Source organism: Aureobasidium melanogenum (assembly GCF_000721775.1).
Source record: "Aureobasidium melanogenum CBS 110374 unplaced genomic scaffold scaffold_18, whole genome shotgun sequence".
Classification (NCBI taxonomy): domain Eukaryota; kingdom Fungi; phylum Ascomycota; class Dothideomycetes; order Dothideales; family Saccotheciaceae; genus Aureobasidium; species Aureobasidium melanogenum.
In genome coordinates, this window is record NW_024470070.1 from 290,322 (window position 1) to 316,534 (window position 26,213).

At 49.7% G+C, this 26,213-nt stretch overlaps 11 protein-coding genes across 11 annotated transcripts; 7 read left to right on the forward strand and 4 right to left on the reverse strand.

Moving 5' to 3' along the window:
• Window positions 1–1,540: 1,540 nt before the first annotated feature.
• On the forward strand, window positions 1,541–2,071 carry M437DRAFT_67915 (uncharacterized protein; the record flags this gene model as incomplete). The annotated part of the gene is made up of 1 exon (XM_041025014.1): window positions 1,541–2,071. The coding sequence occupies one exon, from the start codon at window positions 1,541–1,543 to the stop codon at window positions 2,069–2,071; it is 531 nt and encodes a 176-aa protein (XP_040877772.1).
• An 847-nt stretch (window positions 2,072–2,918) lies between these two features.
• Window positions 2,919–3,386, forward strand: M437DRAFT_86460 (uncharacterized protein; the record flags this gene model as incomplete). The annotated part of the gene is made up of 1 exon (XM_041028464.1): window positions 2,919–3,386. One exon carries the CDS (start codon window positions 2,919–2,921, stop codon window positions 3,384–3,386), a length of 468 nt encoding a protein of 155 aa, XP_040877773.1.
• Window positions 3,387–4,306: 920 nt separating this feature from the next.
• On the forward strand, window positions 4,307–7,742 carry M437DRAFT_77111 (uncharacterized protein; the record flags this gene model as incomplete). The annotated part of the gene is made up of 3 exons (XM_041026742.1): window positions 4,307–4,470; window positions 4,528–7,478; window positions 7,720–7,742. The coding sequence occupies 3 exons, from the start codon at window positions 4,307–4,309 to the stop codon at window positions 7,740–7,742; spliced, it is 3,138 nt and encodes a 1,045-aa protein (XP_040877774.1).
• A 999-nt stretch (window positions 7,743–8,741) lies between these two features.
• Window positions 8,742–10,725, reverse strand: M437DRAFT_67918 (uncharacterized protein; the record flags this gene model as incomplete). The annotated part of the gene is made up of 2 exons (XM_041025015.1): window positions 8,742–10,275; window positions 10,328–10,725. 2 exons carry the CDS (start codon window positions 10,723–10,725, stop codon window positions 8,742–8,744), a joined length of 1,932 nt encoding a protein of 643 aa, XP_040877775.1.
• Window positions 10,726–11,201: 476 nt separating this feature from the next.
• On the reverse strand, window positions 11,202–12,530 carry M437DRAFT_77113 (D123-domain-containing protein; the record flags this gene model as incomplete). Its single annotated transcript, XM_041026743.1, has 2 exons — window positions 11,202–12,363; window positions 12,421–12,530. 2 exons carry the CDS (start codon window positions 12,528–12,530, stop codon window positions 11,202–11,204), a joined length of 1,272 nt encoding a protein of 423 aa, XP_040877776.1.
• Window positions 12,531–12,749: 219 nt separating this feature from the next.
• M437DRAFT_11738 (cwf21-domain-containing protein) lies at window positions 12,750–13,264 on the forward strand (the record flags this gene model as incomplete). Its single annotated transcript, XM_041018625.1, has 2 exons — window positions 12,750–12,979; window positions 13,042–13,264. Coding segments are annotated over 2 exons (453 nt in total), but the record flags the coding sequence as incomplete, so codon positions are not given.
• Window positions 13,265–13,487: 223 nt separating this feature from the next.
• Window positions 13,488–14,201, reverse strand: M437DRAFT_53660 (uncharacterized protein; the record flags this gene model as incomplete). The annotated part of the gene is made up of 1 exon (XM_041022563.1): window positions 13,488–14,201. The coding sequence occupies one exon, from the start codon at window positions 14,199–14,201 to the stop codon at window positions 13,488–13,490; it is 714 nt and encodes a 237-aa protein (XP_040877778.1).
• A 1,004-nt stretch (window positions 14,202–15,205) lies between these two features.
• Window positions 15,206–16,262, reverse strand: M437DRAFT_67922 (uncharacterized protein; the record flags this gene model as incomplete). Its single annotated transcript, XM_041025016.1, has 3 exons — window positions 15,206–15,815; window positions 15,945–16,097; window positions 16,246–16,262. The coding sequence occupies 3 exons, from the start codon at window positions 16,260–16,262 to the stop codon at window positions 15,206–15,208; spliced, it is 780 nt and encodes a 259-aa protein (XP_040877779.1).
• Window positions 16,263–16,770: 508 nt separating this feature from the next.
• On the forward strand, window positions 16,771–22,173 carry M437DRAFT_86467 (P-loop containing nucleoside triphosphate hydrolase protein; the record flags this gene model as incomplete). The annotated part of the gene is made up of 1 exon (XM_041028465.1): window positions 16,771–22,173. The coding sequence occupies one exon, from the start codon at window positions 16,771–16,773 to the stop codon at window positions 22,171–22,173; it is 5,403 nt and encodes a 1,800-aa protein (XP_040877780.1).
• An 882-nt stretch (window positions 22,174–23,055) lies between these two features.
• M437DRAFT_67924 (uncharacterized protein) lies at window positions 23,056–23,740 on the forward strand (the record flags this gene model as incomplete). The annotated part of the gene is made up of 2 exons (XM_041025017.1): window positions 23,056–23,565; window positions 23,618–23,740. 2 exons carry the CDS (start codon window positions 23,056–23,058, stop codon window positions 23,738–23,740), a joined length of 633 nt encoding a protein of 210 aa, XP_040877781.1.
• A 783-nt stretch (window positions 23,741–24,523) lies between these two features.
• On the forward strand, window positions 24,524–25,423 carry M437DRAFT_77119 (NAD(P)-binding protein; the record flags this gene model as incomplete). The annotated part of the gene is made up of 1 exon (XM_041026744.1): window positions 24,524–25,423. The coding sequence occupies one exon, from the start codon at window positions 24,524–24,526 to the stop codon at window positions 25,421–25,423; it is 900 nt and encodes a 299-aa protein (XP_040877782.1).
• Between the last annotated feature and the right edge of the window lie 790 nt (window positions 25,424–26,213).

Genomic DNA, 26,213 nt, shown 5'->3' on the forward strand with positions numbered 1-26,213 from the left:
GAATCGATGGGGTTTTTGAGGAATCGAAGAGAGCGAGGGATAGCAGACCGCCTGCTATTCGTATGTGGGCGTCTGCCGCGAGGAGAGAGCGTGCTTGGGTTGCACAGGATCTCTTCTTTTATCGAGACAGCTATTCCTTCCAGCAGCCCAAAACCAGTAACTAGATGGGATCGGGAAATATAGGTACGGAACCCTGTTGTCCTTGTTTGGACGGCGCCCCACCGGATGCTCCCGCCCTGATGGAGGCGCGTGAAGCTTCTGCTTGCCGTAGCCCAGGCCGCAACTCTCTTTCGTGTGCCTGCTCCTCACCATCCATGTGTGTCGTCAGGACAGCATTCTCACACGACTATTTCTATATACCTCCCACAGTGCACCCACTCCTCTCTCTTCCTGCTTTGTGTAGTCATACCACCTACTCATCGCCATTGTGTCCAGAGAACTTCGTCTTTGCAGATCTTGCCCAGCAATCAGCAGCCGTCCTTTCGTCATGCAGCGCTTCAGACAAAGACTGCCCTGCGTGAGTTCTGCATGCTCCTGTCAGTATCGGCCAATCTCCATGCTCTTTGCACGTCTGTTTACAAGGCAAGCAAACGTGCCATCTCCAACTGTGCTTGTGGGTGATCTATAATAACTAGAAGCTGGAAGCCACCGTTACAGATATGGCATCCTGCAGGCAGCGAGCCTATCTGCGTCTCTGCCGCAACTTCCCGTATCCGGGTTCATCTTCCTCTTTTTTTTATCTGAAGAGATCGTCTCTACATATATTCTGAGGCCGACCGTATCAGAAGACCAAGCAAGATCCTACGTAGCAGACATACAGTACTGATTTAACACTGACCGCGATGCGTCGATAGTTGGAGTTCGCAGAGCCATATCTTATATAGTGCTCATCAATCATCCAACCAATACATTTGTGCAACTTGGACGTACCTGCAATCTCAGTGCCACTGAGTAGGTAGGAACACGAGTGGTGACAAATGTATCATTATTGGTGAACACCTATCAGAACAAGCCACTGCACCAGCCTACGTGTGGGCAGGATCGTGATACCTGACTTTGACCATTCATTGCACGGTTCATCAACAGAATGAGAAATCGCAAGTGTAACAGTCTTGGATAAGCCAAGGACTCTACCACAAGATATCAATCAGCACGAGTCCTTTAGGTACCTCAAGGATTCCCTCGCTCGCTTCGATCGCACTATCATAAGGGAGCTCCTTGCGGTCGAGTGCGTGAATAAAAGGAAAGCCTCATGCACACACACATGAAGCTGCAGCATGGTGCGGCCAGGGGTGCATGGCAGAAGCTGACCCAGCAGCGCAGCAAATGCTTTGCTTGTTTTGGGGACATGTTCTCGACACTCCTGTGCCATGTAAACAATATCTCCTATTTTCAGACCGTTCATGAAGACAGTAGATGACCCCTTCTTCTCGTGGAGTTTTCACTTTGATTATCATCGTCCAAGTCACCGTTCGGCCTTCTCTATTCAAACAGACGAAGTTGTCGGGGCAATGTCTGCGTAATTGGACGGGACAGTGTTATGGCTGTGCAAGACCCTCAGTGTTGCGGATTGAACGGCCGGAGCTTAAAAGGCAACCGAGGGCTAAGACCGCTTGGTGGAAAAGCCATGTTAGATGTCCATCAAACTTTCCAAAATCAGGCAGGACATAGCGACTCGCGAGGCCAAGCATCTGCGAGAGGCCTACAGTATGAGGATGAGTTCATGTCTGCGCACAGGGACGGATTGGCAGGTCAGACAGACGCGACACATTTCTCTGCCCCTGTCGTGGCTTTCACCAAGGAATCCTGTGTGCGTGTGCGCCGCGATGGAAGGCCTTGTTATGTGGTAATTATGCACTCCACTCATAAATTGACGCCAGAAGTGCACATCACACACCAGCGTCGGCTAGAGGCTGGCGAGAGTTGGTTCCTGTTGATCTTGCACATCATGAGCAATCTAAATCCGGTTTGGCTCCTCCCACCCACCCAGATTTGCGGACCTTTGAGTAACAGCGGTCTTTGGACTCCTGTCAAGATAACAGCGCCCGAGGTAGACCAGCTTGCCAGATAGAGGCTCCATTCTGGAAAGACAGTTGTATCTATTGGAGTCTGGTCCCCATGATAATTAGAGAAGCAGTTTCATCGTCGGAAGAAGAGGGCCAAGGCACCTAGTTTGCTGTAATTACCATGACGAGTGCAGCTTGAAAAGCGGAGCATGGCTGCTTGACAGTTGATTGGCCGTTGGAAGATTCCAACGGCGCTAATTGCTCGAGGCAATCTTAAATCGTCGTGGAGAGACATCAACAAAAGATGGAGCGCGCGCCCTCTCAGTTGTTTGAGAGCTTTTCGATCGTTCGTTTCGACTTCTTTGCCCCTACAGCTTTGTTTCGCGTCCCCGGCTTCACTCTTTTAGCCGTCGTTCTGCAGTTCATTCGTTCACTGATAAAACGAGTCGAGAAATCGAGAAATCGATTGCGTATTCGAGGTATGCACTCCGTAGCGGCCCCCCGCGCGTTCCTCTCCGTTGAACTCCAACCACCCAACCATCCCTACAATGTGTCGACGCGATGCCTGTCGAGATGTCGCGCTTTGCAGAATGCACTACCGATCGACCAGCCCCAGACATTCAACACACTGCACAAGGCCACACACGACTGGCATGCTGACCTTGTCCCGCCCCAGGTTCTTGAAAACTTTAATCACACCGACGTAACGGCATCAATCAAGAGGCAAACGACCCTCGTACCTGGACGTTATACAACAGCAAATCCTTAAGACCTCCCTGCCTTAGATTTTCCAATCTCAACAACACACATTCGCTCAACTTCGACTCTCGTTTACTTTTTTCGACAATAACCATGGCCAGTTTTATTCAGCTTGTCGCTCGTGATAGCTACGACGAATCGTATTCTCCCACAATGGCTGGTCTTCTTATCGCCCTGGTCGTCCTTCTTATCATCGCTCTGCTTTGCGTCATCGCCCTCTACTTCATGCGCTGGAGAAAGCGCTCAATACGCGCCGGCTCTCTTGTCATTGATGACGAGGAAAAGTCCGCTTCTCAACATCACCGTGTTACCGTCCGCCCTCATGAGTCCATCATTGTCTACCAGGAGAAGCAAAGTCTCATCGACAACTCAGAGGCACCCCCATCGGCCAACGCGGTACCCGAGATCCGCATCCACTTCCCTGAAGAGGTCGACACTTCAGGCAAGCGCCAATCCGGCAGAGTCGTCGTCGTGCGTGTTGGCGAGCACAGCATTGGTCTTGAGCCCGTATCGGAAAACCTCCCTCCTTACCAAAAGAGTGAGTCGGATCGTTTCCAGTCTCTTGATCTCGAGAGGATAGGCGGCTTGAAGGAGAAGGATGTCGAGGCTCGCTACCAATAGTCGATGGTGCACGGTATCTTTTCAAACCCTCAACGACAAATAAAAGTAATGACCAGCTGGAGCCGCGCCGTCCCTCATCTTCTTTCTTCTTGGACACGCTTCGGCCTTTTCGTTTTTTCAGTCTTTTACATACAAGCTTTGAGCTGGATGTGTGTGCGGGTGCTTGTCCACCCCATGGCTGCCGCTCATGGTACATATTCCCTTCTTTGGTTGTCAGCATCCTCCGAAAGGGTGTCCATTCATTGTCGACACCCCTTGAGTGGCGTTATGAAGCCTCAACTACGAACATCGGATATTGTTAATGTTTTTCTTCTTCGACGGCTGTCTCGGTCTTGAGCAGCTGCCTCATTCTTGCTTCATACACTCCTTCATGTACCCTTCCCGTTTTTACATCTTTCTTCACGTTCAGCATAGCGGGGCTGAATTTTTCGAGGCCATGGCGTCCTGACAGAGTCGCGTTAGATGGAGTCAGCCTTGTTTGTCTAGTGGTTTTGATTTCTCCTTTTTCTTGGGCTGCACGATCATAATGTGTGGTGTTTGTATCATTACCTACACATGTCATTTCTCATGGCGCGCACTTGACCGATGGTCGGGTAGCAGACGCAAACAATGCAAAGCAGGGGTTTGACCCGCTCATTCAAGATAATCGTCCTTTGTGCCTGGTGAAATGCGATGTGATGACTCTAACCTTAGACAACGAGTCGAATCTCAATCATGAAACGTGCGTTTGAAGAATTGAGCAGTAAATGAAGCATCGGATCTGGCGGATAGCGTTTTTCGAGGTCGAGCTCCCTCCACATGGTCAGTGATTAACCCCTCAATTATTGCTTTGGACAAGCAAGTTTGCAGCGGCCAGTTTGATTTTCACCTCCTATTTCCCTTGTACACTCTTCAATGCCTAGGCGGTAGCTTCGATCCAAATGTCAGCAAGCAATGGGCCCAGCGTTGCCGCTCAATTGACCGGAGCAGGAAACCAGCAAGCTCAGATTCCAAAGACAGAGACGTCCAAGGATGTGCAGAATGAGCGCCGACAAACATTCAAGCGCCGCCACGGTTTCCTCGTTGGTTTCTTTAGCTTGATTTTGTGAGTTCTGAACACATCGAGCGGCCGTCTCTGTCTCGTGTGCTTACCGTCTTGCAGAATATTCCATGTTTTGGGCATTTTCCTTTTCCTCAGCGGCTTCCTCCTGACACGCCTCGTCTTGGACCACAAATCCGAATGCGCCGTACCTCCAGTCCCTCTTGGCTCGTCCTACACTCCTGGCTCGTCAGATGACGGCTGTTGGCATCCCAAGTCCTTCGACAAGGCCGTCGTCATCATTGTCGATGCTCTTCGCTACGATTTCACTGTGCCTTGGTCGCCCACCCACCCGCAACAAGCCTCGCAGCACTTCCACAATGCTCTGCCCATCTTCTGGGACACTGCTGTAGCTGAGCCCGAGAACGCTTTCCTCCTGCCCTTCATCGCCGACCCTCCCACCACAACCCTGCAACGCCTAAAGGGGCTGACAACCGGCACTCTCCCCACCTTCATTGACGCAGGCTCCAACTTTGCAGGGACCGCCATTGACGAGGACAACTTGGTCGCACAGCTCAAGGCTGCTGGCAAGAGAATAGTTCACCTTGGAGATGATACATGGCACTCGCTGTTCCCTGGCTACTTTGACCCTGAGCTCACCCGCGCCTACGATTCGTTCAACGTTTGGGACTTGCACACGGTCGACAATGGTGTCAATGGCCACATCTTCCCTCTGTTGCACCCGTCCAACACGTCCTCATGGGACGTCATCTTCGGTCACTACTTGGGTGTCGACCATGCTGGCCACCGCTACGGACCCGATCACCCTGCAATGGCCTCGAAGCTTCAAGAGATGAACAGTGTATTCGAAAGAATGATTGCTGCACTCGACGACAAGACCTTGTTGGTTGTTATGGGTGATCATGGCATGGATGCCAAGGGTGACCACGGTGGAGAGTCGGATGATGAGGTTGAGGCTGCTCTCTGGATGTACTCCAAGCAGGGCTTGTTTGGTCGTCGTGATGACTCCTCGGCAAAGCCTCCATACACTGCCAAAGAAAGACCCGTCGCGCAGATCGACCTCGTCCCTACCTTGTCATTGCTTCTCGGCATGCCTATTCCCTTCAACAACCTTGGTCAGCCCATCGAAGAGGCTTTCATCGGCAAAAAGTCCAATGACTACCAGAACCTGGCTCAAGTCAGTCGCTTGACTGCTGGACAGATTCATAGATATCAGAAGGAGTACTCGGCTGTTCGCAAGCTTGATGCGGCTAGCACACTTCCTCCTCAGACTATCTGGGAAGCAGCTTCCAAGGTTTGGGAGGAACTCGAACAAACGAAGAAGCCTTCTCTCGAGCTCTGGCAGGCTGCTTATTCTCAATTCCGAGCTTACCAACAGGAGAACTTGCGTGTTTGCAAGAGTCTCTGGGCTCGCTTCGATCTTACCAGCATGGCAATGGGCATCGCCTTGCTTGCTGGCGCACTTTTGACCATCGTTCTCTTCGCAAATGGATTCAACGGAGATCGTGGTGAGATCGCTTCTGCTCTCTGTACCCGTGCAGGGCTCGGTATGGCAGCCGGCGCCGGTGCTGGTCTTCTCCTTGGAGGCATGATTCCGGTTTCTTGGATCAACTCGATTGTCTTCTTCTCCGGCTTGAGTGGCATTTTGGGCACTGTCTCATGCTTCGTATCCACACCCTCGAAGCTCCAAGCGCCGCTACCCACTTCCTTCTGGGGCTGGATATGCACAATCCCTCCTGTCCTTCTTTGCATTGGTTTCGCTTCGAATTCTTTCACGATTTGGGAGGACGAGATTTTGCTGTACATGCTCTGCTCAATCGGTGCATTGATGCTTGCATCTTCGCTGCGCCTTCAGAACCCTCAAGAGCGTCTGCTTGGCTCATGGCACTCGCTCTCTTTCATCGTGCTGACCCGCCTCGCATCTCTTTCTCGTCTCTGTCGTGAAGAGCAGATGCCATTCTGCAGATCAACCTACTACGCTTCCGCCACTTCTTCCACCTCGGCTTGGTGGCAACTTACCATTCCGTTCATCATTGCTGTTATCTTGCCAAGCGCAATTCGCGACTTCTTTGCTCGTACCAAGAACTATCAAGGCACGGCCACACTATGGCTAGGCATTGCCTTCCGTATCGGTCTCGTCCTTTCTGCGGTCTACTGGATTCTTGATGCAGCTGACGACAACGAATGGATTCCTCAAATCTCCAGTGAGAACTTGAAGAATGTTCGTGTCTTTATTGCACAAGCTATCCTAGGCATCGCTTGGGCAGCTGGCTACAGCGCATACCTCTATTCTGCTCCTTTCTTAGGAGTCGAGACTGAAACGCCCGCACCTGAGACAGAAGTCATGGATCCCAACGATCCTATGTCGGCCATGTTCACACCTGTTAAGCCACAACAGCGCAAGAAGCTCATCATTCTTGGCTATGCCAACACTCACGGAACTCGATACTTCCTCCTCCTCACTATCTGGGCGCTTGTTCTTCTCCTTCTTCAGAAGCCTATGGGTCAAGGCACACTTTCACTGTGCTTGCTCAGTATCCTCAATCTTCTTGAAATCATTGACGCCAATGACTTGCGCAGCTCGCCTCTGGGGCCTGTAACATTGGCTCTGATGGCTGGCTTCTACTTCTTCAAGACAGGACACCAAGCCACACTTTCGTCGATTCAATGGGAATCTGCGTTCATCCCATTGAAGACGATTAAATATCCATGGTCGCCCATGCTGGTCATTATCAGCACATTCGCGCCTTACATCCTCTGTGCACTCGCTGTTCCTGCCATCGCGTTCTGGAAGGTGCCTCCCCGCACTCCGGGCCTGATGAACCATGTCGCCAAGGCACTTGGCACACATGTACTCTTTTACGCTGCCATTGCTCTTGCAACTGTTGTTGAGGCTGCCTGGCTTCGTCGTCACTTGATGCTTTACCGCATCTTTATGCCTCGTATGTTGCTTGGTGTTGTGGTTCTCTTGATTGTAGAGCTGGTCGGCGTGATTGTTGGCCTTGTCGGCATTAGAAGCAGCATTCGCAGTGTGGCAGAGGTGTTTGGTTGGGGTCCTTTGGTTGAAGAACCTCCCGTCGTGGAACCCCAGCCTGTGGTTCCCGAACCAGCAGAAGCAGAAGAAACTTCTGGGGAGGTCAAGAAAGATTAGATTATCATGTTGGAGTCTTACATAGACACGACGATTCAAAATATAGACTTTGTTTAGTATACATACGTTCATCATTCAGAGTGTAGAAACATTTGATTGAAAGCAGAAAGAATTGTCTTACTAGCCTGCTCATCTTCGTGTAGTGGTACAAACTTCTGAGCAATGATATACATGACAAAGATACAAACGTGAGCATATACTATCAGACAAACACCACCTCTGAGACAACAAGATCTTGACCATCTAGGAGACAGATCTTTAAACGAATAAGAAAGGAGCATGGAACCATGATGCAGAGCAGAAGCAAATCAAAAGACAAAAATAACAAAAAAGGGAAAGGGAAAAAAAAAATGCCAAGCCAAGCTTCACTTGCCGCAACGTCCGTCATTTGTGAAGCCTCGAAAGAAAATTTTCTTCCCACTCATCACAACCAGAGAGATAAGAGACAATTGATGCTCTGATTGATGTGCTGAGCACAGCAAAAGAAGAAGTGATGGTCAGTACGGGGGTCGAACCCGCGACCTTGGCGTGCCGTGTATCGTCAGATATTAGCACCACGCTCTAACCAACTGAGCTAACCGACCTGTTCATGTATAACCAACTGAGGTAATACCCTTTATAAAGTATCAAGATGATGAGGGAAGTAGACGAAGAGAGCTATGTCGGGGCTATCTACGCCAAAATCATAAGTATACAATTCATGGCAAGATATTTTGCACGTTGTTTGGCCTAGTAAGTGGAATGACACTTTTGTAGTCTTTGTTGTAGGTTGTTTATCTAGAAGTTCTCTCAGATGTGTGTCTATGCGTAGCAGACGGCCGGCGCGTGAAGCCTCGTCTGAAGCATAAACGACCATATATTACTTCACTGCAAATATATCGGCACCATATCGCACATTATGACCCGAGTAGCTGTAGTAGGTGTATCCATTGGCCAGTGATAGTATTAAACACTTAGCATTGGGTTGTGTTGCTGCTTCTCATGATTGGATCAGATGTTGAGATTCCGACCCTGGCCTCGAGCATAATCTGCACAGCCCAACGATTATTCATACATAGAGTAGGTAATGCATCGTGAGCAGAGAACAACTCCAGCTTTTGATTCATATACAAAGATGCAAATATGTACAATGACATGCAAGTTCATAAAGTCCTGATTTCCAGCATCATGACCGACAGTCCCATTCAAGAGCCATAATGCCGCTCTCATCGCCTTGCCATACCCTACCGGCATGGTTCTCTTTCGCGACAGCAGAGCGCAAAGCAGTGCCAATCTCCATGGGTCCGGCACCAATGACTTGACTTCTACCGCCACAGATAGCTGCTCTTTCAGCGAAGTCGTTGACAATATCTTTGATTGAGGGATGAGCGCCACCAAGATAGGTGATGAAAAAGTTGTCTTGGAGTGTTGTCAAATCGCTTGAAGAAGAGACAATCACGCCATTTTTCTCGCCCTTGTTACGCTTGCTACAGCATCCCTTGCCCTTCTCCGACAATGAGGACGAGGAAGAGCTTGGTGATTCTAGCGGTGCTGTCTCGCGAGTAACAAAAATGCGAATACGTAACCCGATTGCTTTACCAGAGGACATCCACGACTTGAGCTCCGCCAACTCTGGCGCGATCCAGGAAAGATCTTGAACTTTGCGGACCACCCAGACGAGGTCAACAGCGCGACTGCCTGTTTGTGCGACGGTAAACGTGTCTTGAAGAGTTGGCAGCACTGAAGTGACACCAGTACCGCCTGCCACAGCTAGAAGGTTTGAGGATGCAGCTTCAACCATCGATGTGCCTCCATAAGGTCCAGTAAGGATTACAGAAGTTGTGCAAGAATCACCACCAGTGGCTTTGGCCATTTGAGCAAGTTTAGCAGTGATGCCAGAGCGTTCACGGATCAGGTATGTGTGGTGTTGGATATCGCTACGACCGTTAGGAAGAGACGAGGGCGTAAAAGGATGGCTTTGCCAAATGTTTAGAGCAGGAAAGCAGAGGTAAAAGTGTTGACCAGGCTTCCAGGCAGAGTGTCTGAAGTCAAAGTCAATCCGCACGACCGAATCTTCATCATCGCCATAGTGCTGAACAGTGGCAACAGCGCCGTGGAAACCAAGACCGGGCTTGCCCTTACGGTATCCGAGGTGGAGCAATGCAGTACGAAGGATTCTGATACCGAAATCGGCAAGCACGATGATGAGAGAAGCAATCATCCAACACGCCAATTTATCCCAGTGTCCCCAGCACGCTCCAAGATAAAGGATGCCGATCAGAGCATGGGTCTTCTTGAAAAACTCGTAACCAGTTAATCGGATGGCCCAGCTTGTGCTGAAAATGTACAAAAAGGTAATCATGATCTGAGCAACAATGCCCCAGACAATGTACTTCTGCTTGATGAATGCGGTATAAGTCTCTGGTTGCGGCTGGTAAAATCTTCCTTCGACAAGTGTCCAAACCAGAGTATGCAAGAAGGATTGAATGAAAATGACTCGACCGGTCCAGCGATGCAAGAAGTTGAAATGCTGATATGGAATTCCAGTGATGAGAGACAAAATGCTTTCACGAGAGCAAAGAGCGATGGTAAGTGGCGTCAAAGCATAAGCCAGCGCGCCAACACGATCACCCCAACCTCCAAAGCCGGTTCTAATCGTTTTCAGGTGAGGGTGACCTTTGGTGGGTGTGATCCATGTCTTGTAAGTCACACCGACGAGACTGTTCTGAAGTCAGCTTGGACGTCGAGTTTGTATGGTAGTGACTGACGTACGAGAATATTAACAGGTAGCCAAGAAGCGATGCTAGCACCGTAACTTGTAGCAGAGTGACCCGTCCAAGGATTCCTCTCCCTGGAGATTCGGCAAGCATCCATCGTCTACCCAGAGATCCGAGAGAATCTAGTCCACGCCGAAGTGGCGTCTTGATATCAGATGAGCGGCTTACAATCTTGCCATAGCGTAATGAGAGCATGAATATCAGCACGCCACCCAGGACTGCCCAGAGAATGAATGTGTAAAGCATTGATACTTGATGTGCGTGATAGACAGAGTCTAGATACGCACAAGTACCGGCATCTTTGGTGCATGGGAGGATTCGATCGGCATAACCCCAATAATGTTTGATGGTAGAATTCGCATCGAGTTCTTGGATGTGCCGTGTCTTAAGCATTGTGTCTGGAGAAAACTAGACTGGCGTCTAGAAGAGACGATTGATGTTGACGACTAGATTCAAGGCAGGAAAGAGCGTCCGGTCATGTGCAAGCAGGTGTGGTAACGTGGATCGGCGTGTTGAAAGATGGATACGATGCTTCTCGAGTGCGTAAGCGGAGGGTGTGCTCTTTTAGAAGAGAAACGTGCAAGCCATGTGCTTCTAGAATTGAGGCACGAGCGGAGTCCGAAGACAATCGTGTCAAGAACGTTACCGATGAGGACATGAATGGTTGAAGACGGTGGGTGTTTGGCCTGCCAAGCACGAATCTTGCTCAATATGAGCATGTTTAAAGCTTGGCTACGCCGCCATGTGGGTCCCGAAACATGAATAGTCCGGAGTGTGTTTTGGTTTTGGTATGCGAGCAATGCTCGGGTATCGAATATATAAATGTTGAGAGGACGTTGGTGTTGCTTCTAGGTGACCTTTGTAGTCGTTTAATCCCCCTCACTGCTCTCGTATTCTGCATCTTCCTGCTGTTGTTTTGCTAGCATCTCTTTCCAATTGTCTGCAAACTCTCTTAATGCGCCAGGTCCGCCCTGACTTGCATCGACGACATCTCGTGGTAGCTTGTGTGCACTGTACTGTGGTGTGTTGAAGCTGTAGGCTTCAGGGTCATCTTTCCTGATCAATCGGAACTCGGGGACCCAAATCTCCTCATCGGCTTCTTCTTCATCATCCTCCAAATCTGTCCTTCCCTCTGTGACTTCGCCCTCTTTTGAATCAATCGCTTGTGAGTCAGACTGCTCCTGAGTTTCTACAGGAGCACCAGCAGGCCTGATAGGAATGCGAACAACCTTTTCCTCGGGTGGTTCGGGTAGCGTCAAAAGCTCCAGCCAGCTGAATAACAAAGGGTCTGTCCTGACTGCCCAAGGATTGACATCAATTAACCAAACACGATCATGCGGTGGGGGCACGTAGACGTCAAAGACAAAGTCGGCATCTGGGAAAGTGTGCTTCAGTTTGTCATCGAAGAAATTGTGAATGACATGGCGTAGCTTGTCTTGCATGCGGAAGAGGAAGTCGAAATGGTTCAGGTCTCGTTGACACAGAGCGATGAGCTTGCGATTCCTGACGAAGCATCTGAATTCAACAGAGGGGTTCATCTGAAAGAACTTGCGCAGGACCAGGTGGTATGGGATGTCATTTGTGGTTTTGGGAATGTCGTCGGAAGGCGATTCGTCCTCAATACAGTCATCAAAAGCATGCTCGAGATCGTGCGTAACAAAGTCGGAGCTTTTGAGGAGCAAGTAGATGTCGCTGGGGAGTCTGCACTCCATACTGTTTGTAGCAGCGATCCAGGTGGCGTCCTTGGGAGCGGACCAGTTCAGTTTAGGGACAACCTTACCACCAAGCTCAGCGATGGTATTCTTGATGGCTCGGTGAATGTTGCGCCATTCAGCAGAAGGATCCTCCTCTTCATCGTCATCCTCTTCTCCGGCGGTGTCAGAAGCCGAGAAGATACCAGAATCGCTATCTGACCAGTCGCGGCGAGGATCGTCCTCGTCCGGAGGGATCACAATGCCGTCTGCGCGTAGATAATCAAGGAAAGGGCGAGTAAGCGGGATGAGGCGAGCTTTGGGAGATATAGCACGATACCTAGCAATGTATTAGTCAGGCTGATCTGGTAGGCGAAATATGCAAGCAAGATCGTACTTGGGATACCAGTTGTGGTATGAGCAATGGATGATGTGCGATTTTGTAAGTGGCGCAAAAGGAAGCTCTGTCAAAGGCTGAGGTGCCTCGGAATGCTCTTCTGTAGCCATGCTGTACAGCTGCAGAAGAGAGGCACAAGGGAAAGCGCAGACGATCTAGTGGTGAACAATAGACAACTAAAAAAATTAAAGGCAAGAATCACATGAAAATGCATCGTCTGGGTATACAGAAGTCTTGGCTCGACTTTTTGATTCCCCGCCTTGAATGACTTCACTCTTCTTATCTTCTCTCTACCACCATCATCAACACCTCAGATATTCACCTCCATAATGTCTTCCAACGTCGGACTCTCTACCCCTCGTGGTAGTGGTACCTCGGGCTATGTTCAGCGCAATCTTTCCCACCTCAAGCCGCGCGACGCCGCTGCGCCATACACCAAGGACCCCGATCTTCTTAGGCACCGCCAGCGTCAACCTGACAAAGACATTCTCGAGCACGATCGCAAGCGCGAGATCGAAGTCAAGGTCTTCGAGTTGCGCGATAAACTCGAGGAAGAAGAGTGCGCATCCCCTGCTCAATCTCAATCTCAATACGAACCTCGCAAAGCTAACCTACAACCAGAGTTGACGAAGACGAAATCGAAGACCAATGTACCGCCCTACGCAAAAAACTCCAAGCCGAACAATCAAACAAGAACTCCGCTACCAATGCAAGAGGTCTCAAGTCACATCAAGTTCACGAGTTAGCCAAAGCAAAGATTGAGGAGAGCGAGAAGCTCAGACGCGCTTTCGGCATCAGCAAAGACTACGAAGAAGGCAGCCATTGGAAGAAACAAGAGGAGAAAGCCCGCCAAATTCAAGATCGCCAAGCAGAGGAATCGAGGAGGGCAAGAGAAGAGGATGATTATTCGGATTAAGAAACACTGTGCTTCTAGGTCTATTGCATTTGAGCGTGGCGTTGGAACAGGAATCTTCGGTCGCAGTACTATACCGCCAATCAGGATTGCATGCTTGGATATCCCCTATCCTCCGACTCCACCAAACCCATAACCGACTCTTGCCTATACATCACTTCGACATTTCGACCATCTGGCCCAGTCCACTGTCCGTTCTACTGACTGGACTGTTATCGCGTTCGCTTCGCGAGCTTCTCCTGGTCGACATGGTTTCCGAACGTCTCGGGCTGTTGCTGCTGGTCCTGGTAGGGCTGCGTAAAGCCACCGATGGCTGCTGCATCTTCTTGTGTACTGGGAAGTTCGAAGGCGTCTGTGTGGTCGACATAGCCTTGGTTTGTTGACCTGAACCCTTTGATCCATGCCAGTTCGCTCGCAGCTCCACCTTCTTGGCCTCGCCTGACAGGACAAGCTCCAATCCTTCTTCCCAGTTGTCCTCATCTAGAACCAATCTCTCACGCTTGGGCGACAAATAACCCGACTGGCCATCCTGGACGTGGTAGAGAAGTTCCATCTCGATGGACATGGCAAAATTTGTTTTTTCTCCTTGTTGGTACAAAGCCCCGAATATGGCGCTGCAGACCTCCCGTTCCAGTTCGTGGAAGCTGCGATATAAGATTGAGGGGACGTAGAGAACCGACTCCACTTGTCGACAGCCTCGACGCGATGAACTATGTATCTGACGGCCCACGAGTTGAATGCGAACGCTGTAGCGTGTGTTACGTGACCAGGTCGATACTGCCGTGCCGACACTTGACTTTCGAATGTGTTCTGAGGTGCTCGACGCGGTCTTCATGGTGGCTGCCTTGCTCTGGCTGCTGGCGAGCATCCTGTCTGAGAATGCTGTAATCTAACGTGGGCCCGTAAAGATGGATCTTTCATGTCCTCGCTGACGTTGTTCGTCGGACGTCTGGATGAGTAGGGATGTAGTGTAATTTATTGTATGAGAAAAAGGATTTGATTCTTGTAGAAAAAGGTGCCTGCAAAAGAATAGAAGGCGCGAAGACAACCGTTTAAAAAAAGGGCATCATCCTCCGGCCCATGCGCAAGCAAGCGCGACTTTGCATTTCCAAGTTTCTCTCATCTCCACTCCTGCGAACAACAACATTTCTTTCGGATGTTCGTGCCTCCCTCTGACTCAGATTGACCGCATTCCTCATGTCCGCACGCGGTGTGACTATGACAACGTGAGTCTTTAAGATGGCGGCTGACCGGCTGGAATAAAACACATAATCATTCGTTACTCCCAAACTGCCGAAGTATCGCTCGTCCAGAGCAGATCGTTTACCTACTTTTGCGGCTGAGCTGCGCAAGTGGGGATCCTTGGGGCACCGCCCTGTCTCAACATGCGCAGGAATTTCTCCAGCTCCGCTTCTCTGCTTCCCCCTTTCGTTCTTCTCGCTAACCACAAATGAAACTCCGCTCAAGAGCCATTTCAATCACATTCTCTGCTTCGAAAATGGAACAGGATTTGCTACTGACGTAGATACCGCGGACTTGAGGCAAAAAGGGAGTGTCGCGCGACACCTTTCCCCATTCGACGTGTAGCCGCAAGGCTGGGGAAGGTCAAACGGCGATGGAGTCCCTTTCAGAGCCAACGGCCGGGTCCGACCAGAGAGCAGCGGAAGACCATTTCCGAGTCACTCGAATGAGATTACAAAGCAGTCATCCATGATTATTGCATTTGCATACCGAATTGCCTACACTCAGATCTATCTACTCAATGGCGATACGACAATATGCGACCTTTCTTCGGGGGTGATTCAGGAATGTAACAAATGAAAATCTCGGACAGTTCAGCGGCCATCGTCATCGCAGCAAACACCTCACTCATCAGGAGCTAGCGTCCTTCCAAGTGTCTACGCTGTCATGAATACCCTCGCCCTTGATCCACCAGTCGACACTGAGCACTGCCTCTCCTGGTTGAAGACGATTGAACAGAGTGACAAGATCCGGCCAGTTTGCCTCATTGACCTCGTTGGTGTTGTATGTCTTGGGCGACAAACCAAGTTGGTAGGTAACGAAGATCCTGAAGTCGATATCAAGGTCCTGGCGCTTACGCCACGGGAAGTACCAATGAGGACGTTTGGGGCACTTTCTGGTGAGGCGGCAATGGAGATTCTTGACGATCTTCTCAACCAAGTCACCGTGGTTCGCTGTGAGGCAGATCACATCCTGGAATACTGCCAGGTCGCCGGCGATCTTTTTGAAGACTGGATCATGCTCAACGAGTCTGAATCTCATAGGAATGATGAGAACTCTCTTGCGATAACAGTAGACCGCCTTGTTGAGATGAAGGTCGGTATTGGTTTGACTCTCGCTACCGGAGTCGAAGATCTCGGTGAGTTGGCCTTGGGGCATGCTGTCGGTATTGAATGAGGACAAAGTTTCGAATATAGGTTGGTACGAGTGGAAAGAGGAGATCAATGCGGAGAGGGGAAGACTGCCATTTAATGCATAGAGCTCCGTCTTGACCCCTCACTGGAAGCTGGTCGTATGAGCTGCAATACCAAAATGGCTTTCGACGAAGAGCTCAGCAGGAAACTGTCAGTCGAGCAGCAGCCAAACATACACTGTGTTAAAGCTTGCACCATACATAAACTCTGGACCAGCATGAGGTTCATCAAGATCGTGTGGGGTCACCCACTTAACTACTCGGGTTCGTCTTCTCATTCGTCTTCTTTCACCTTGGCTAAATACTTGGTCAACGAAAGTGCGTCTAAGGCTGCATATGACAGAGCAGAAGCTTGGTCGAGAGTTTGGCAGTAAAAGCTACGAGAACTAAGACAGGCAAGACGGGCGTCAGAGGTCAAAGGCACAAATTTGTCGTTCGCATCCACCTGTGATAAGGTCGCCAATGTGAAAGTGCATACCGTACGCCCTGTTGCATGTTTTTTGATAGAGTAGTAGAGACATGTTGCGGAAAAGCACAAGTTTGCATATTAAGGCTAGACTTTATGCATAATTATGAATACAGCTTCAGATCAGTCAGATCAGCTAGAACAAGTCTTCCTAGAAGTCCCCAATGAATATTCTGTCAATGATGATGCCAGCCGCTTTTATGAATGACTGTTTGTGTGTGAGAAGATCTGTTTAACTGATCGGGTCAAAGTGTGGATGAGGCTTAAAACAAAAGCTTAGACTGTTTTTGCGGAGGAAGGCGCAGCTACCGTGGGCCGTGGCAAACAAGACTGGTACCTGCTCAGCGTGCTGCAGCTTCCACTCGTGTAACACTGCATGCAGGCTCTGCGGCGTCATTAGTTCACCAGAATTTACAAAAGTGGCCAATCTCCCTTTCACGCTCAACGCTTTCACCTATAATCACTTCTCCAACCACCATTCCTAACCTTCTAGACCTACGCGCACGCCTTTGACCGACGCGACACAGCTCTGACAACATGGCAACCGATGGCGTTCAACAAGACATCGAGTATGTCAACGTCGAAGACATTTCAAGATCTGAAGAAGACCAAAAGATCTTGCAGAGCTACCACCGTCTGTCTTCACGGCGAGTAGATCTCGTGGGTGATTTTGCCGGTCAGGAACTGTTCGCAATCGAGGGCGATTCTCTTCTTCTGCAATGCTTTGAGAATTCATTACTTGATTTCGAAGATGGTTTTCAGATGCTGCATGCTGTCTATCTTGTAGAAGATTACCTTGCACAACTCCAACGCCGTAACTGCAGATTCCACATCGCGTTCTTCGAGGCGCATCGCCAGCTTTGCATACCCCAGAACGTAAAGTCCATCAATCGATCCAAATACCTCCTTACACGAGCCGCCATAATACGCCACCTTCAGTCGAATCTGAAATCAGAACATGTACAAACCCACTGCTTCTCTGACCTGTACAACCAAGCATTTGATGACTATCTGCGTAACTCTGCAGTCTATTTCTTGATGTGTCACGATGGAGCTCGCAGCTACACCACACAAGATAGAGATGTTCCTGATCCAAGAATACAGCTGAGATCAACTATTGTACATTTCATCTTGTCCGGCTACAACGTAGCTCTGATCAATGGCTCAGAATTCGTCGACACAAAGATCATGGCCATGGTGTTAGAAACCAAGAAACTCTCGCACAGACTGGATCCAGCTCTAGATGCAAGCCCCAAGCAGCTCAATGGCGTCTCAGAGCCCATCTCCAACCCAGAACTCAAGGACATCGAGACAAGCACATCCGACCTTACGGAGAGAGAACGTTTAACGATCTTAACTCTGTCTCGTCTGATCAAGACTTCATCTAGCTCACCGCACGTCCAACAATTCACACATGACGTCCTTACACATACTGCGCTTCTTCATGCCTTGCCACTCTCAGCTCGTAGTCTGCAACATGCTCCAGCAGTGAGCGACTACAAGGAGCACCTCTCCAGCTTCTGCAGCCAAGCTGCTGAGATACTGAGAAGTTTGAGTTGGGCCCAATTCCATCAGGAAGTTGACAATAACGAGTGTGATGTAGCCGACCTCTTTGATGGTCGTCTGTTCAACATCATTTGTAAGGGTCTCGACCTTTCGTCGATGCCAGAAATCGTGCAGAACAAACTTCGGAAACTCAGTGAATGCTTGAAGACCATCTGCAATGACACAACGAGTGCCGAACGCGAGGCCAGAAAGGTGGAAACCTCATCTCTTGATGCTCCTTTCGCGACCTCTACAGGAAACGCAAGTGTCCTCCCCTTCTCCAACCCTGTATTCGACAAGCATTTGGCCTCTATTCGTCTCGGCATCGACGATCGTGCATCTGAAGAGATCAGCAGACCTTCAGCTCGCATCTTCCAGGAAGTATCACACTGGCACAACGCCAAGCGACCAATTCAATCGAAAAACACACCAGTGCTTTCTCCACGAGACGAGCTACGTGCCCGCCGCAGAAACCAGAAGTACATGGATGAGATGCAAAAATATGCTGCAAGTTTGACCAATTCTGTGGGAAGAGCACTAGAGCCCGAGACACTTCTCGTAAAGTCAGCAGCCGCTTCGAAGGTGTCACAGAAATCTGAGAACAAGAAACCAAATGCTGAGTCTACCAAGAATGCTGACACTTCAAAGAAAAGTGGCAACCCTAAGGGCGGCAAGAAGAACGTCAAGGTCAGTGGCAAGCAGGCTGCTCAGGAAGCGGCTGCAGCTTTCCAAGCCAAGAAGGCAGAAGCTTCAGACACTAAAGTCATGCAAGCATGGCACATCATTCTGAAGAGTTTATCTGCCGAGAAAGACCTGCCATCTCGTTACATCAAGACCAAGGATTATTTTACAAGCTTGCCCAAAGACAAGAGAGAAATTCTTGGTGCCGAGGTGCAACTGTTCTCTCTAAGCACCTTGGTGGAGATTGCCATCCAATCGGGGAAGACCAACGATCAAGATCCCAACGGCATTGTTGCTTTAATCTGGCACACTGCCAGAAACCTCGTTCAGTGCGACAACCTGACCAAGACGATTTGCGAGAAGATCAAACTTACTGTAGACACTTTTGGCCTCCCACCCGTCGATATCCCGAAGCCAACGCAGGACAAAGCTCTGCCGTTCCGCTTTGCACTTCCTTTGCAAAGTGCAGAACTTGTGAAGAACAAGCTGCCCAGCAAGGCGTTCCAGCTTCTTCACTGTGGGCCTTTCCTTGACCGTAGTATGGACGCTGCTCCCGACTCAAGAGTAGACTTCGAGCCGGATGGCTGGCAAAGAAAGGTCCTTGATGGTATCGACGACAACAAGAGTCTCTTCGTGGTCGCTCCCACTTCTGCTGGTAAAACTTTCATCTCGTTCTATGCAATGAGAAAGGTCATCGAGGCCGACGACGAGGGTGTTCTCGTCTACGTTGCACCGACCAAGGCCTTGGTCAACCAGATCGCCGCTGAAATCCAGGGCAGATATTCGAAGAAGTTCAAGTATCCAGGAAAGAGCGTGTGGGCCATTCACACTAGAGACCATCGCATCAACAACGCAACGGGATGCCAGGTTTTGGTTACCGTGCCTCACGTGCTCCAGATCATGCTTTTGGCTCCCTCGCACGCCAACTCATGGGCCACTAGGGTCAAGCGCATTATCTTTGATGAAGTCCACTGTATCGGCCAAGCTCAGGATGGTGTCGTCTGGGAGCAGCTTCTGTTGCTCGCCCCTTGTCCCATCATTGCACTTTCGGCCACAGTCGGCAACCCTGATGTTTTCAGTGACTGGCTGTTAACAACCGAGAAAGCCATGGGCATTGATTTCGAAATGGTTAGACATCCTTACAGATACTCCGACCTGAGAAAGTTCTACTATGATCCGCCGAAGAAATTCTTGTTCGATGGTCTAGGACAGAAGAAGGGTCTACCAACACTTGGATTGGACGAGAGTACCGGCTTCGAATACCTTCATCCTGTTGCTTGTCTTGTCAACCGTTCGGCAGGTATGCCAGACGACCTCTCCTTCGAGCCTCGTGACTGTTACACTTTGTGGAAAGCCATGAAAGAGCACTCCAACGACAAGTACAGTTTGTCAACAGAGCTTGATCCTGTATATGCCTTACCCAACGTCATTCGCAAGCAGGATGTTTTGAAATGGGAAGCAGATCTGAAGAAGGTCTTGGCTGCATGGATGGAAGATACTGCGTCACCTTTCAATGCTGTCTTTACCACACTCTCTGGCAAGCGACCCCAGAAGGAAGAGCTTTACGCACCAACTGCAAAGCGCACTGGACAACAGGAGGCCCAGGAGGTTGAAGAGGATAACTTCCTTCCCCTGCTTTGTAGACTCCATGAACAGGATGCAATGCCAGCCATTCTCTTCAACTATGATCGCACAAGATGTGAAGACATCTGTGCTAAGATTCATGATGACTTGAAGGAAGCTGAGGATCAGTGGAAGGCAACTGATCCGAAGTGGAAAGCCAAGATTGCTCAGTGGGAGGCATGGAAGAAGGAGCAAGAGCGAAAGGGTGCCAAGGCTAGCAAAGTCTCAAAGAGTAGGAAGCCTGCCGAAGAAGGCATGACTAAGGCAGACATGCAGCGTGATGCTGCTGATACCGACGCCAATGGTTTCGAAGGCTTCGATCCCGCAGCTCCTCAAGATGGATACCACTTCTGCAACTTCAAGGCTATCCAGATCTCTGAACTTGAGGACTACATGAGGGAACTCGAGTGGCGGCATGTGCCGCAGTGGCTCATTGTCGCTCTGACCAGAGGTATTGCCGTCCATCACTCAGGCATGAACCGCAAATACCGCCAGGTTGTTGAAATTTTGTTCCGCAAGGGCTTCCTCAGAGTCGTTGTCGCGACCGGTACACTTGCCTTGGGTATCAACATGCCCTGCAAGACTGTCGTTTTCACGGGCGAATCAGTGTTCTTGACCGCTCTTGAGTACCGTCAATGTGCCGGTCGTGCTGGTCGTCGTGGCTTCGATCTGCTAGGAAACGTTGTTTTCCAGAACATGCAGCATGAGAAGGTACTGAGATTGATGTCTTCAAGATTGCCTGACTTGAACGGTCATTTCCCAGTCACAACCACACTGGTTCTCCGTCTGTTCACGCTACTTCACGGGTCTAACAACTCGAAGTACGCAGCTTCATGCATCAACTCACTGCTCTCTCAGCCTCGCCTGTACATGGGAGGTCCTTCTTTCAAGGACCAGACACTCCACCATCTCCGTTTCTCCATCGAGTACCTGCGTAGACAGCAGTTGCTCGACGCAAAGGGCACGACTCTGAACTTTGCTGGCCTGGTCTCCCACTTGTACTTCACAGAAAACTCCAGTTTTGCATTCCATGCACTACTCAAGGAGGGCTACTTCCACAGACTTTGTGCAAACATCGACAACGACACAGAGTCGGTGGTTAACACCTTGATGCTTGTCATGTCGCATCTGTTTGGCCGTGTCTACTGTCGGAAATCGGATGCAGAGTATCGTGAAAAGGTGGTGAAGCCATCGTCATCGATAGTGTTCTTACCTCCTCTACCGGAAGAAGCAGGCCAGATCCTGAATGAGCACGGAAAGCAAACGCTCGATATTTTCAGCACCTACGTTCGAACATTTGTCGATCAGCATGTACAGAAAGCAGATGACATTCTGCCGCTCACAGCTAGACAGGTTGGCTGTTCATCAGCCGAGTCAGCTCCTAGTCTGGAAGAAGTCTCTCTTCCTTCTACCAAGATTCGTTCGCCATTCGTCGCTCTATCTGGACACACGGATCACTTTAAGTCTATCAGTGAGCTGTGTCGCTCGGTCAGATCTGGTGTCTTCCTTGAAGAGTCGGCTATTCCCCATGTAGCCATGCTCTCACAAGACCTTGACCAACCTTTGAACGCTTTTCTGGTCGACTTCTTCAAGCACGGCGACGTCAAGACTCTAGAGAAAGCAAACGGCATCAGACGAGGTGACGTTTGGTTCATGCTTAACGACTTCTCCTTGGTTCTTGCTACAATCATTACTAGTCTGCTCAACTTCATGAAGCTCAAGGTAGGAAGTGACATGGATTTCCTCGACACCATGGGAGAGCTTGACACCCTGGAAGAGGCCGAAGACGAGACTGTGGCTGTCAAGGAAGATGGAGAAGCCATTCCTGCTCCTAGCGAAGCACCCAAAGCCGCAATGGCTACGATCACCAAGAAGAAAGCAAAGAAGGCCGAGAGTTGGGAGGATATGGCTGACGAGGAAGAAGTCATTGAAAAGGATTACAACGAGGCTGCTGCCAAATTGGATGAGCTCAACATTGACAGCGCTGCATGGGAAGGCCAGGGCGGTGAGAAGGGACTGCTTAAGGTGCTTAAGGCTTTCCAAAGATTGCATTCGGAGTTCAACCTGAAGTTCAAGGCTATGTGGGCATAGATGGATACGAGCATGTGGTTTGTAAAAATAGATCAAATACTGATAGACCGTACATTTTGCTTGATTTTCTTATCACCATCTTGCTCCGAACAACCATATTGCGAATAAGCTCGGCGCAAGTGGGCACCTGACGTTTGATTGACAGTGTTGGCCTTGGGTAGCACGATTTTGCACGACTGACTCTGACACTTCGCGAAAATGCTAGAAACGGGCGAACATCGAGTCGCTTGCCGGATCTCAGCGGATACACATGCGTATCTGATGAAGCTCCACGTTGCGATATACGCGCCTTATATATTGGTCCCATGTCTCTGAAGATATCGAATACGATTGTCCGAGATTGTCGAGCCAAGAGCTCACGCGAGCTCCCCGTTACGAGGGGTGCACAACCAACCCCTAAGATGTCATAGGGGTTCCTTGACGTTATGTATCAGATGGAACGGAGAGGGGGATAAGCAGATCTTCATGTTTCAAAATAGAATTGACAACAATTCGACGAATGAGCTTTCAAGAAGATCAAAACCAGAGCCCAACATCCAACATAAGGCCGAGTTGATCTCGCGATTCTTTTTCTGTGGAGTCGGTTCGGTCGGCTTTTTTGCGACTTCGCCTTGCGGTACAGCCACACCAAGAAATCGACGCCCCAGCTGTAAACACCGAGAACCCTGCCAATTTCCGAGCGGTCGGGCTTTCTTTTTGTACGACGGGTGCTGAGGTATATGTAATAATCCGCCGCCAAGGTAAGATGAGCTGGGCGTATTCTGTTGTAGGCATCCATCCCCTTGCTCCTCGGACCCCTCATGTCATAAGAAGCCCAAGCCCCCCTTCGCAAACACCCTCGTGTGACACTCTCCCTTTTGCTTGACTCGGAATCTCTCAAATATGTCGATCGTAAAGAGACCCACCATCAAGAACCGAAGGATATCTTCTTCACCCTCGCCGCCAGGCAGTCCTCACCCCGCATATGACCCAATCCGGATGGAACCTGTGGCTCGTCTGGATACCAGCTCAGCCGTACCTCTTTCAATCAAGCAAGTTGATCTGGATGGCTACGATATCGTCCCTCCAGTTCCAGCATTTCACAATACATTTGATCTGCCAGCCTTAGGAGGCCTTTACAGCTTTCAAGAGCTCCAAGATGACATCGCCAAGTCCATCTCGGCACAGAACGGCCTCGCTCATCGTCGCCTGGAAGCAAAGCGAGACTTCTACTTCAAATTGTCGGCCCACTATAAACGCCATACAGACGAGAAACGGCAGGACGTGCGTGTCACGGCGCAGAATTGGGATGAGCTGAGACTGCTGCTGCTGAGTGATGAGGTCCATGTTGCGTGCTTCTCTGTCTTATGGTGGAAGAAGACGACAGGACAGAGAAGGGCCGATCGAGCAGAGGTGGGCAGCAGTCTGGCTTGCTGCGTCGTACAATAGGCTATACAGGAGACAGGCCCTTGATGGGTTCTTCTATGGCTCTTTGCCGAATCTCATCTTCAAGATGATTCGAGTTACGCGTTTTGGCGCATCACTTCGAACACACCTCAGGAACGACAGCTATACAGAAGTGGCCTGACTTTATGGCGGAGACAGATCCGGTCCGAAAGGCGATCTTCGCAACGTTGCCTCCATTGGTCGTCGGAATGCTACGGCCACGCATTCCGTACACCGGGCCTTCTGAGCTGGCCACAACGAACCAATATCGCAATGCCCAAGGCCGACAAGATGCTTGGATTAGGACGTTGCCAATTTGGAGAAATCAATGGGCAGCCAGGCATGACAGAAATGTCGGGCATGCATCGCGTTCAGGCGTACCAGGAGGAAAACCTTTCACGAGATTCACGAACGAATAACGAATGCTACGAACTTTCTATTTATCTATTTATTTATTGATTGATTGTTTTTTTGCAACGTTAACAGCTAGCTCGCCTAAGCTACTCAACGTATGGGATGCCTGAACCATGAGATAGAATACCCTGATGCCTGTCATGGACGGAAGCTATAGATTTGACAGAAGCTGATGGTGGTGCTTGGACTGCATCTGAAACGTTATGATTATGCCTTACTTCGGCTACAAAGTATCCGGCTATCCGAGAGATGCGTTCTTGGCTGTCGGTAAGATACTTAGCCCTCACTCTTGGATCCATATCGACAAGAGTCATGAATCGATTTCATCGTCCGAAGCAACCCTAAGCTAATGTGCTGTTGATTGCTTGAGAAGACGTCGGTTTTGACTTTCCTTTTACAGAAGCTATCCATATCAGGCAGAACTTCGGGATATCAGGCACGTCATCAGGACGGCCATCTACGCTTTGAGGAGCAGGGCATCATCCATTTCAATTAAGTATCAAACACTATCATGTCAATCAAGAATGTTGTTCTAGTTGGTGCGGATGGCAACCTTGGGCCAGGAGTCCTCAATGGTCTGGTTGGGGCAGGAACCTTCAAAATCACGGTCTTCAAGCGAAAGTCCTCAAAGTCGAAGTCCAATTATCCGGATGATGTTGAAGTCAAGCTATTGTCGGACGATTTTCCAATCGACGAACTGGTCCCCGCTCTCAAGGGTCAGGATGCCATAGTCAGTACCGTGTATGGTGCACAAGTCGACTTGCAGAAGCGTCTTGCAGATGCAGCAATCAAGGCTGGTGTAAAGCGATTCATTCCTTCCGACTTTGGAAGCTGTGACTCGCAGAGCGAGAGAGCTATGGAACTTGCACCCATCTACATCGCCAAGTCACAAGTGCGCGATCATCTCGAGAAGCTAGCTAAAGAGAACCCTGGTTTCAGCTGGACTAGTCTCGTGTGCGGTCATTTCTTCGACTGGGACCTTGGCTTCTTCCATATCAATCTTCAGGCCAAAAGTTTTGAGATCCTCGATGATGGCGAGGTCTATTGGAGTACCAGCACATTCGCACAAATCGGCAAAGCTACTGCTGCCATACTGCAGAAGCCAGAAGAGACAAAGAATCGATTTGTTTACATCCAGAGCTTCCGTATCAACCAACACCAGCTCCTGAAAGCATTCGAGAAACAGACGGGACAGTCCTGGAACGTCAAAAAGTACGACTCGTCAGAATATGTGAAGGAACGCAAGGCAAAGGCAGACAGTGGGGACAAGTCGGCCGTCGAAGATCTAGTCTGGGTTCTAGGCACACTGGAAGCCGATTGGGAGGCTCGCGATGGATACGCCAATGATCTTCTTGGACTGCAGCAGGAGAACCTTGATGATGTAGTGGCAAGGATTGTCAAGAGTAATTAACGTATCCGCTCGAGAACGTCGAACCGCAGACGAACATCAATCCCAGAGGAAGCACAAAATTTCCATCAACGAATGCCAGATGCCGAGAAGTCGAAGGAGACAAAGATAAGCAATATTTCCTTGTCCGTACGCTAGAGCCCATCACGATCAGCATGATCGATCTCCTAGTAGTGGTAAGGATTAATCATAAACTATAGAAATGCACGATACCTTTTCTAGATCGAAGCGCCCCCAAGGAAATGCTCAAAATCAACGGCACTCTCTGGATATAATTCTTCCCTCTAGAACGAATTGTGTATGTCTTCCGCTATCAAATACGAGGCTAACTGCTCCAGACCAACTTTCAGAAATGTCAGCAAGGTAAAGATAGGCAATGGCTACTCTTCTATATACCTTTGCTAATTGGTGTTGCTATCTGTGGCACCTTGTGATTGGTATCCCTGGGATGACATGCATAGACGGTACGCTATGAAGATGCACAATATCTTCCTGGAATCAACTGTGTCTAGAGAGATATCGCGAACAAACAGTTCTCTGTGGATATTTGCATATTAGCTAAGAAGACTGTGCATATCTTCAGCTAACGATTACGAGGTCAATGGCTCCGGAAAGAGCGAGGATTAGCGATGGTCACTCCTTTGTATACCACGCTGACGCCTATCGTGATTCGCAAATCCATTGATCTCTCGAAGGCGATACACAGGGACGATGGGCTATGGGAATACACAAACTTTTTCTAAAATCAAATATGTCCAAGGAGATAACCCGAGTTGATAGCTCTCTGTGGATG